The following is an 11,276-nucleotide window of genomic DNA, read 5'->3' on the forward strand; positions in this document are numbered from 1 at the left end:
ACTTTTAATGTTTCAAAGATATGTTTAAGAGATATTTTTACGACGGGACATTGATAACAATTTTATTTCTCGGCAATTTAAGTATTTCTGTCGCAATTTGAACAATGAAAAATATTTTCTACGCCGCTTGAATAGGAAATGCAATTATCGCGCCGTGAGAAATTCGCGTCTCTTTCCTTTTAAACAGCTATCAGTCATCTTGTATTTATTTTATTATGCTTGATGCTGTAATCATTCTCTGTGACGAACGAAGAAAAATTAGAAACGATGAGTTAAGTGGTCAATATTGGCCACTCTGATGGAGTAAGCGAAAGGTGCTATACAAAGTGTACTTGGATTTCTTTTCATTTATTACAAGTCGGTTATGCTTCTATACAATCTCGCATATGTACGAGAGTGAAACTCCTATTAAATCTCGCGGGCGCGTTAAACTCCCAAGTCAATCCCCTAGAAAATCGCGTAGGCGTTAATTAAAGATTTGTAGATTCATTACGTTGAAACACGGGTAGGTAGAAAATGGATAAGTAGGCAGGTCTATAGATAAAAGTACGAGTAGGCAGGGATTCGGATAGTCAGGAATATAGAAAAATAATGACTAACAGACGGCTAAATGCAATTTGGTAACATTGTATTAAATTAAAAAGTAATAAGGAAAAAATAAGAGCTAGATTTAATTTTCACTTTTTTTATTGTATTAAATAATACAATTGTAATCGTAAATAAGTATTCCACATTATATAACTCAAATACAACTAATGTTGATACACTTACTGTATATGTATAAACATATTAAATGTGTGATAAGATGATAATATACATTTCTAACAATAAGTTAAAAGTGTGACGATCTTATAATTGAAACATAGACGGTATGTGAGCAAGCGTGAAAATATAAAATCGAGCAAGAAGACAATAGGAACGTGCGAGGTGAGACTAATAGCATGCGCAGCGTCGAAGAGGCTCGACAGGACCGGTCTAGTTTTCCTTATGGCAATGCTTGTTTGAAACATTTCCTTTTACCGCTTAACATTCAACAATTCACTTAATTGATAATATCTTTCGAGTCTATCCCTCTATTTTATTACCAACTGTTGATTGTTAGCTTCGCTATCAAACCGTGTAGTCATGTACAAATATATTATTTGTCGATAATATATTTATGTACAAAGATATTATCACGTGTCGATATTTTCGATGTAATTGTTGCTTAACTCTTTTCGAATTAATTCCGCCAATCTCTTCAGTGCCTGAAACATAAGTTTCGATATAAATATTCGAGGCTCCATTCGCTCAGCAGCAAGGTGATAAGTGTACGATAAAACTTTATTCACCGTCGATAGGTTAGCTGTACGTCAGTAAAATAGATTGACATAAAAAAAAAATTTTAATTTGATATGTTCAAATACGCGTGATTTTAATATGTTTACTCTCAATTGTATTATGTATTATTGATTTACGTTAAATTTTACAATTAATTAATAAACCAATAGTTTGATTTATAATTTATCTTATTAATTAATATAGGTATGTATAATAATAAATAGTATATAAAAGTATATAAATTCAAAATACCAGATCCATTTCTTCACGGGAAGCTTTGGTGAAACTTGCCCTGATGGCGTTACAGGATTTCGTGGAATCTTTCATAAATGCGGCTCCTGGCGCCATAATAACGCCACTCTTTACACCTTGCTGCATTATCATCTTCCATGTATTCTTGATTCCTCGTACTTTAATCCATAAAAAGAATCCACCCTTTGGTACGCTAAAGTCCGCCAAACCTAAACCACAAATCGTCACTTTCTAATCTTTTAATTACAGCGATTTACCAATTATTTATTAAATTCTTTTACACGTAGGAACGTAAATTGTTGCGCGTAAAAGCATTGCACATAATATAATAGCAGTAAGATATCAAAATATATGTATACATATAACCACAAGTATAGTTTATCGATATTTCTTTAGTGAAAGCATTTAAAAAATTATAAAAATGAAACAATAATTTTATTTAATTATACATATATAAATTTATATGTAAATCAAAGTATTACAGTTTTTAAGAATATTAGAGTAAAGATACACAAAAAGTATTTGAAGTTTGCTGTAAAACTTATACGTCAGTTGTAGATAATACAAGTTTGGTTTCATTCATAAGCAAAAATACATACTCTCGTATAGAATGATTCGAGACGTTGTTAATTTTGTAAATGTTGCTATAATATTGTTCAAACTATGGCACAGTTACATATGTTTATACAATGTTTCTATAATTTGCAGTGCAATGCACAATATTACAACGTTACTACTTGTACGTTGTTATGGGATATACATATGTATACACACATTCCTTCTATTATCATCAAGTGTACCGAGAACGGTTGTTACTCACCGTTTAAATGCTTGTGTGCTAATTCTGAGATAACATCCCTTCGTTCCTTGTAGAAGCACCTTAGTTTCATGTAATGTTGCATGAGGCCCTCGTAACCCCAGGTCTTCAACAGCTTGTACATTATTACCTAAAAAGTCAGATGAGCCACTTCCTTATCATCTTTTTTTCTGGTGATAAAACGGTCAATGTTTACAATAAGGTTTAGATAAGAACCGACACGCGCCGCTGTCGGTTTGATTTATGGACGATGATTAAGCGAGGCATGCGTCGACGTTTCATCATTCCCGATAATAACATTTACGGTTATTGCCCGTTTTTCATGTGTATAAAAAGTATAATAAATCCTTTCACATTTAAGTGTAAACATTTGCATCGTGTTATCTAACATATTCTCATATAGATATGTATTAAAACTTGAATGTGATAAGATTGGTTAGAAAAGATTGATTAGTTTTTTACATTGGTTCGAAGTTTTATTGCAGCACTAGTTTACACGTTACCGACGATACAGAAAAGTTTAAGCTAGGGTAACGGACGAAGGGTCGCGAAGGGCGTTGCAAAGGGTAAGGGATATATCTCTACCAACCTGCGATAAGGTAGGAGCATGGAGATGGCTGCTCTGCAAATGGAGCTCTACGCTGGCTATCAGCGGAGCTGCGGCGGTCAGAAAGCCTAATCTGATGCCACTGCTGATCACTTTCGAGAATGAGTCCAATCTAATTACCCGACCTTCCGTATCGAGCGATAAGAAAGACTTAGGCTCTTCCTGAGAAGGAATATCATTTATTTTAAATGCCACCATATTTTTCCATTTTTATGACGAATATCTCTCCAATAGTATTTACGTTACTTTCATTGAATATTCGTGATTCTATAAACGTGTATAATTTTGTATTATATCAGTTATATTATAAATGTAAATATAGATCTTGTTCTGTCTTTCTCAAACGTCAAAGATTGTCATGAAAGACATTCATGATGTGCGGATTGATATCATCGAGAAATTTGAAATATTATCTATAAATTTTGCATAACATCTCTAATAATTTGCCGTTTGATGGCACCAAATAGCACAGTACTTAATGCACCTATATTGTAATTAACAAATGTCCTCATTCGTTTTGAGTACATTGCTACTGCATTTTATCATATTTTAAACAGCTTTAAAAGATATAAAATTTAACGTTATCGCGTAGGTCACTCGGAATTTAATTTACGTTTATGCAAAATTATGCCGGAATTACGTCAAAGATACATCATACAGTAAACTTATCTAATTTGCACTGTAATCTGCGGGCCCGTTTATAAAATACCATTTTGCAGATTTCCATTTTTTAAGTAATTTTCGATATAATTATTTGTATAGTAAATATTAACGTATGTATATTTATACGTTTATTAATACGTCTATTAACGTTCGTATTGACGTGGCCGGCTTAACTTCTTTATGTCCTATCCACGTTAAATAACACATTCGTCACATATGAAAGCCATGACTCACCTTGTCAAAATGCATGAAATGATAAGGATCGTCGTCGAGAAGTAAGAAGTTGTACTCGCAGGCTATCCTATAGATCTCTTTTCGTCTTTCCAGAGGTATAATGATGCCGGTAGGGTTCGTGCCAGTAGCGTTTATATACATTACTTTCGGCATTTTTCCTCCGGAAAGCTCCCGTTTTATCAGAGTTTCCCGAAGTATTTCCGGAATGGGACCGTCGTCGTCTTGCGGGATCATTAGAAACTCCGCTTTGTGCGGTGCTATCTGTGATCGAAATCAACACCCGTATTATTCCCGTAGTAACAAAAATTTGAAATAACAAATAAACCGCTGAACGTTTTGATACTTGGAAAAGAAAACGGAAGAAAAAAGTTATTCTTTTAAAGTAAATTAGATTAAATCGAACTCGGGTCAAAACATAAAACTCCAGTGTTTTCACACCATTCTTCATATAAATATAAGAGATATGAAATATAAAAAATATTAATTTTTATTTCGTAGGCTTCTCTGTTCGATATAAAAAATTAATAAAATCATGTTACAAAGCTTTCTAGAAGAGGCTTTTTTTACCGCTACCGTACAATACTTATTGTATACTTAGTAGTTAAAAGGATTAAAACGTCGCGACGCGCGTACACGTACGGGATTCTTCTCAAATTTCTTTCACTAATGAAAGCATATCTATATTCACTCACCACAACTTCGACGCCAGGATAGAAAGGGTCGGGGACCAAAATCGGATCACCAGTGCCGATTATAGCCTCCAAAGCCTTGCTAAGCCCGTCCTGAGACCCCGAAACGACGACTATGTCGCGTCTCTCCCATAAGGGCGGCGCGTGTGCCCTTCTCTGGAATTCCCTCAGGGCCTGAAACCAATTTGATGTCCGACGTTGTTAGACACATTGTAGTCGATTCCCTTATCTTGGTAACGAAAGATTCCGGGTATAACAACACGGTCGATTACACAAGGCGCAACCTCGGCCGAACAATGTGACACAATCGGAACGTGATTACTAAATAACTCATTTTCGAAATCTTTTAGTCTTTTGTTTTTTATCCGTTCTTCTCTTCTTATCTTTTCCTTATTATCGTTTCTTTAATTTTCCTTCTAATCAATAAGATATGGGCACTATGTCATATCTAACATTTTCCTGTAGAATAGATTTGAAGAAGATTCAGATAACGTTGAAAATATTTTCTACCTGCACCAGAGGAGGGTAACCTTGCGTGGGTATGTACTGGAGAGCGGCACCTAACTCGCTGCCTTCGAGAGTAAAGGATGTACCGTCGCAGAGTTTAACCGAAATTTCCGTGAACGGGAATGTTTTTTCGTTGGGCATTCCCTCTGCCAAAGAAATGGTATCTTTTTTCGCGGAGTACGCTATTTTAGCTAGAACAGATGAAAGATCCTCATTGTCGATCATCGTCCGACATAATTACAACATCCTTAGGTTTATCGGGGTGGGACATTAATATTCCGCGTTATTGGTATATTCGCAACTAATTATGATCGCGAGCATCAAAGTCAACTTATCAATTTTCTGCGTAAATGTTTTATCTTGGTGATTTTATTAATATATCATAAAAGAAAGACTTTGCAATTATTGCTAATTAGATGTAAGTCGAATCGTTTGCTGATTTACACTTTGCTCGCTACTGATTATTGCGTTTGAGCTTCACGACAACAAAGCGAAGAACTTGCTGCTTACTTAGCTCCCGCGTTGTGGCTGGCCGCCTGCGCTTGGAGACGTCCGTCATGAAATAAGAATAATCCATTTTTCTGTTCACGCTCTGTGTAAGGCACTCGCTTGATAGATCTTTGCTGTGAACCTCCGAATCGAATTGATTATTAATCACGCGCGTGAGTTCCAGTACGTTGCGTTTCAGCACACGATCAGTTGAGACAGTATTATTAATAAATCAATTGTTGATCGTCAGCGGCATTGATCACAATTTGAAAAGCCCAAACGTACACTCCGTCTCTTTCTCTGCGCGAACGTAGATCTCTTCTTCCTTCTATATGTATATATTAAGATCGTTTCCCAAGAGGTAAACGCACGGACTTAGTCGAGAGCACGTCCCACCAAAGTGAACACTTCTGTTATCCCTTCTACACTGACAACGCGCTCGGCTATGCCTCCTTTTATATTTAGCGATAACATGTTGGTTGCGTCAGAAAGTCATCCCACACACAAAAAGAAATACTCACATACACTAGAAAAATGTCACTAAATAGTTTCCCTGATTATACAATGTTTACCATACGGGCATCACGACTTAGCCCCGCAGCTGTTCTATCGCTGATTGAAGATTATATGGACTATATAAATTTTAACGAAATATATACACATGTATATATCGAGTCCGAGCACATATTCAATCGTTACAAGGAATCATAAGTATAAATACTGTAATTATAATACAAACTTAAGAGGGATATCCAAAATTCAGGACATGGAAAGAAATATCTGTAACTTCTCCTTAGATGGGGAATATAACGAGATAAACAATTGCTTTATCGATAATGTATCTCCATGAATTCTACAAACCTCATTTTTTGATAAGCATTATATCTAATCGCAGGTCAGAGACGATTTTATAGTTCTGCTCTTTTATACATACGCAATATGCATATGCAATAAATTCCAGAAACGGTGTCATATTTTGCAATTTACTTTTTACATTGCCTTAACTCCCCGTTCGCCGTAATTCTTATCATTGGCGATTCTTAATCATTGTTTCCTTTTGTAACTTCTCGAGCAAACGTACTATCGCGCCATATATCTAAATTGTTGGTTCATAAAAAGAACAGTAAAGATTAACCTTCGAGTATTAGATTTTCTCGTCGCGTACTGTTCCTAATCCATTATATTTTCACTATTTCTTCAGAGCCCTTTATCCGACAATCTTCCGAAAATACAGATGTCCAAATTATCAAGTGTAAACACACTTATTAATATAACATCTGTGTAAATCTTTTACTGTGACATTTGTCTCCATTGTTCTTTTTTGTGTGTGCGATTCTTATCAGCGTGCCGGTATTAATCCCTTCGTCGTACACTTGATCTGTCTCAATTCTCAATCAGTTAAGAATGAAAACTTAACAAATATTTCTCACCAAGATATGTCAATGCCTCTTGAAACAACGATGACAAATATTTCCAGATAAAGCTGCACTTCAAAATTTCTTGAATGAATCGTATCTTACAAATTTACAAACAATGCCGTCGAGAATGCCGTTCTGATAAGAGCGCTTTATATGTACAATATTTTCGTTGAAGTAGAAATAGCAGACGTGTGAACCGCAGGTGAATAGAGAGATAATGTATCAAAAGTTATCAAGAGTTCGCGAACGAAATTTTCTTCGTAATATATTCACGGTTCTTCTTTCATTGGTGCACTTGTATCAATTATGATGTAACCAAGCAAATAATTAACAAAGCAACCAAGCAAATAACGTGAATGAATGATGAAATATTGTATATTGACAATTTCACGCGTTTGTCACTCGTTAGACGCTGTTGACGGGAATCACCCTCGTATCGCGTACACGCTATTACGTAAAAGGATTATTTACTAACAATGACACAATCTTGCAAAGCCAATGTTTTATCTTTGTCCCCGATAAGTTTCGATTTATGCGATAGCGAAACCCCGTTTCCTTATAGGCGTAATTCGCAAGTAGGAATGTATGACACATACCTTTATGCATGAATATACATAGGTATCTTGCTAGACATCACCGTGAAACTTGAAGTACAATTTTCTAAACATAGAAAGTTCTTCTGAAGTAAAAACGTCGGTATCGTTTTATGGTGCTCTTGCAAAACGTCCAACGATGTTGCAATCTAATATAAAGATTAATTGCTTCTGTCAATTTCTCTGACGTTAATGCAAACTTTTATTATTTCATTTAATTTTTAACTGCGTCGCCGGTTAAGTTTTTATATCTCAAAAAAATCATCTCTCCCACCATTGCTTTCCTTGTTTTCATCTTATACTGCTTTAAAATTTCATCAGCTCTATGCTGATGCAACGGTCGGCTAGGATTTACTTTGGTACTTTCACTTCGACGCATAACGACGAGGATACGTAAAAGATGATGAAAACATTTGTCGCAATATTGCTTATACAGTACACTATTCTATTTTGACGATACTGAAGTTTTTTTTCAAATAAGTAAATTTCCAATGCGTTCTCTGTACGTCAGAAGATCGTATGACGCAGATAACATCATTGCGCACATAGATATTTTATTACACATCTATCGCGTAGTTTTAAACGCTACGTCGAATTAAATGTTTTTTTTTTAATTATATTTTCACGCGTTGTTTTTATACAGTGTAAAACTTTGCAATTAGATATTGCAATATACATTGATTTAAAAGGTAAGAATATTTCTATCAATTAAAACGATTTATTAAATGTATACACAGTCGATGAAACAAGAATCAATTTGATACGATTTAGAATTATTGATATTGAAATTCGCGATTGTCTCCTCCCACATGTTTATCATTCACGAGAGCGATGTAACTTATCCAAATCACAGGCGCGCGCCACGCACATATGTGTATTCGCACGCGCGATATGCGTATGTTTGCACGCGTAATCGGTCGTTAATAACTGACATCGGGTAATTGCAAAATCGTTGGAAAGTCCGATAACGGCAATACGTCAAACCAGCAGCATCCAGCCAGATGACGAAACGGCGTCGAATATTTGGGCACGAGATTTAACGATCGAACCAGCGTCGAAAATTCAAAAATTGAGCCCGCATTAATTCGTAAATATTCTGCCGATTGCCGATTGGATTATTATAGAAATCTCATCAGAGCATGTATTATAACACTGCTCGGAATAGATTTCGACCGGAATTATTCCGTTTTTTCCTAAAAACACAATAGAAATCTAGGAAACAATTAAACGATTCTGATCAAAATCCATTTTGATAAGTTCCATAATACAATATCTTTTAGTTCCGTTATTTCAAAAAAGTGATCTACTATGCAAAAACGTAAAATTCTTTTTCTAAAAATCAACTTGGTCCGATCATAACAACAAAATACCTACTGTTATTTAATTTATTATCATGCATATATTCGCCTTGAACTCTAGTCACGTAGGATAAAGTATCAGTTCTGATATTGCTTTCTGATATTACATTCTGATATGCACATTACTGCCTGTCATTCTTTTTGCAAAAATGTTCTGCAAAATAAGCTAAATTTCAAGTCTTATTTTTATAACTTTTATTATGCCTTCACTACAGAAATATCGATAAACTACTTGTGCAATCCTTTGCGTAATAATATCAGTGTCTTTAGAGATGATTGTATTGTAAAAGGAACGTCTTAGATAGTATTATTGTATTATTGATACGTGAATAAAATGTTGTCTTCGCTCTTAGATAGCTCTTGACCTCAGTTTTGTTACATGTCTTAAAGTTTTCATGTATCTTTCGCGTATCGCCTCGCGGGCATTAAAGCAGCAGAAGCCGTGCAGCAGAAACAAAAAGCAGCGTAGATTCCTTAGATCTCTTTAACTAGCGAGCAGACAATTCAAATAGGTCATCACTCCATTCTCAACCGTTCGCGCGTTATATCATTCCATTTTCGTAGCGTTTCTGTATGTTGACAATTGGTATAATTTCGTATACATATTTAAAAAATTGAAAGAAGAGAAAAGAGCAAATTTCTGAAAATGCGTAATGCAAAGTTTGAAGTACGCTAATGGCATAGCAATCATGCTCAAAAATTTACATTTAACACGCAAAAAATTGTGCATCTACTAATTTTCACTTCAGTGTGCTTTACGCCGCTATTTCCGGACTTGCACGTAATCAACGTAATAGCGTAGTAATTTGCAACTCAATACATCTCGATTCGCGTTTCCGGCACGGCAGCGACTTGTTGAATCACAATTTTTTTTGCGACGTGCAAAGAATTCGAACGCGGTAAATACCGCTCGTTTACAAATCGGAATAATGCGGCGAATGCGATAAACGCGATTTTTCTCGCGCCCCATCGCGATCTTCTTTGTTGAGCGGAACTTAGCAAGACGTCAGCGCCGATAAGTGCCGGAATAATAAGTTTGACTTTCTTTTCACGCGAAACTGCGAGAATAACAGCGCTTACTGCGGGTTATCACGTTTCCTCGCGTCTAATGATTGGCAACTTTGTCAAGTCTCGGGATAAACGTTATTTATAAATAATGGTGAGCTATCGTCCGGATATCAACACAATATTACGGACTGTTTATACCACGCCCCTTTTGAAATCGGCAGATACAAGATGAGTTGCATAAAGATAACGTTATCGGTTTCCTTTACGTACGAAAATCTGTTCCGCACGTAAACGATACTTTAAATTACGTAAAACGAGATTTTGGCTCGTATGCAATAAACGTTTGCCACGGGGGTAAAAGTTTCTTCGATGAAAACACACTATAAACGATTTAACAATAATATTGAAGAAAAGCGAAAATAAAAACTTGGAAAGTGATTAATGAGAATTGATTTTCCAACGCCATGAATATATGCAGAGATAATGGCTATGATTAAGACGCATCTTACGGGATAAATATGGAAATTTGACCGCGTCGAAATTACACCGTTCTTTCTTCTCAGGAAAATTTCATTTCCCGTAATCGCACTGGAATTCTTCCAGCTCTATCACGCTTAACGGATCTATATGCATACGTCGATTTCCGCGCTGCTATCTAAGTGTCAAGATTTAACCAAGTTCTGTCTCACACCACTGATATAAATCGATCGTCTGATTACGCGTAAAATAGGTTTTCTGTTCCCATTATTCTATCTTGAGCGCAATGTAATCTTATTTTTCCATTTTCTAAGAATAACTATGAGTGATATAACAACTGAGAGAGGGGCTCGAGAAGCAAGAGATTAACAAATAACACGTCGCAAAATGGTACAGAGTTCCTATTTAAAAAATCAAAAGTCGCGACGTATGACTGTAACAATATTCATTTGTAGTATCGTTTTGCTAATTAAAGTTTATTTTCAAAGTTATTATTTAATGAGTTGTAATATTTTGTCTTTTTCACGCGACGTTTGTATTTTTTTACAATAGTGATCGTCTTCAATTCGAGAAGTAACATTTTTTCTTCATCAGAAGGGCGCATTCCTTCCGCATGATCGAATAGATATCGACAGATCCTTTTTTCTTCCCCCCCCCCCTCTCTCTCTCTCTCTCTCTCCTCTATTTCGATTGCCAATGTCGGTTTCTCCGCTTCATTTAATCTAAAATAAAGTCGATCTCCGCCTTTATTCGATCAAACTTTATTCAGGTAAAGCAAAGGGAACGCCCTTGAGAAATTATTGTATTAAAAATAAATTTTTTTAAATTAATTAATTCGGCCGTA

General features: G+C 35.5%; 1 protein-coding gene across 1 annotated transcript; it reads right to left on the reverse strand.

Moving 5' to 3' along the window:
* Positions 1-670: 670 nt before the first annotated feature.
* LOC105568367 (kynurenine/alpha-aminoadipate aminotransferase, mitochondrial-like) lies at positions 671-6,027 on the reverse strand. The gene is made up of 8 exons (XM_012023997.1): positions 5,600-6,027; positions 5,093-5,280; positions 4,586-4,756; positions 3,894-4,154; positions 2,979-3,158; positions 2,393-2,519; positions 1,573-1,781; positions 671-1,247 (listed from the first exon to the last, which is right to left on the reverse strand). Exons 1-8 carry the CDS (start codon positions 5,664-5,666, stop codon positions 1,176-1,178), a joined length of 1,275 nt encoding a protein of 424 aa, XP_011879387.1. The 5' UTR covers positions 5,667-6,027; the 3' UTR covers positions 671-1,175.
* Between the last annotated feature and the right edge of the window lie 5,249 nt (positions 6,028-11,276).

The sequence above is a fragment of the Vollenhovia emeryi genome, unplaced genomic scaffold (genome assembly GCF_000949405.1).
Source record: "Vollenhovia emeryi isolate VEMERY1.0 unplaced genomic scaffold, V.emery_V1.0 DF939130.1, whole genome shotgun sequence".
In the NCBI taxonomy this organism is placed as follows: domain Eukaryota; kingdom Metazoa; phylum Arthropoda; class Insecta; order Hymenoptera; family Formicidae; genus Vollenhovia; species Vollenhovia emeryi.

Bases quoted from the DNA above. Each gene is read 5' to 3' on its own strand.
- LOC105568367 (XM_012023997.1), bottom strand. From the start codon at position 5,666: ATGGATTATTCTTATTTCATGACGGACGTCTCCAAGCGCAGGCGGCCA. The intron at 5,281-5,599 runs GTAAGCAGCAAG...CATCTGTTCTAG, and splicing joins AGCCACAACGCGGGAGCTAA to CTAAAATAGCGTACTCCGCG. The intron at 2,520-2,978 runs GTTGGTAGAGAT...CTGACTTTTTAG, and splicing joins ATGCTCCTACCTTATCGCAG to GTAATAATGTACAAGCTGTT.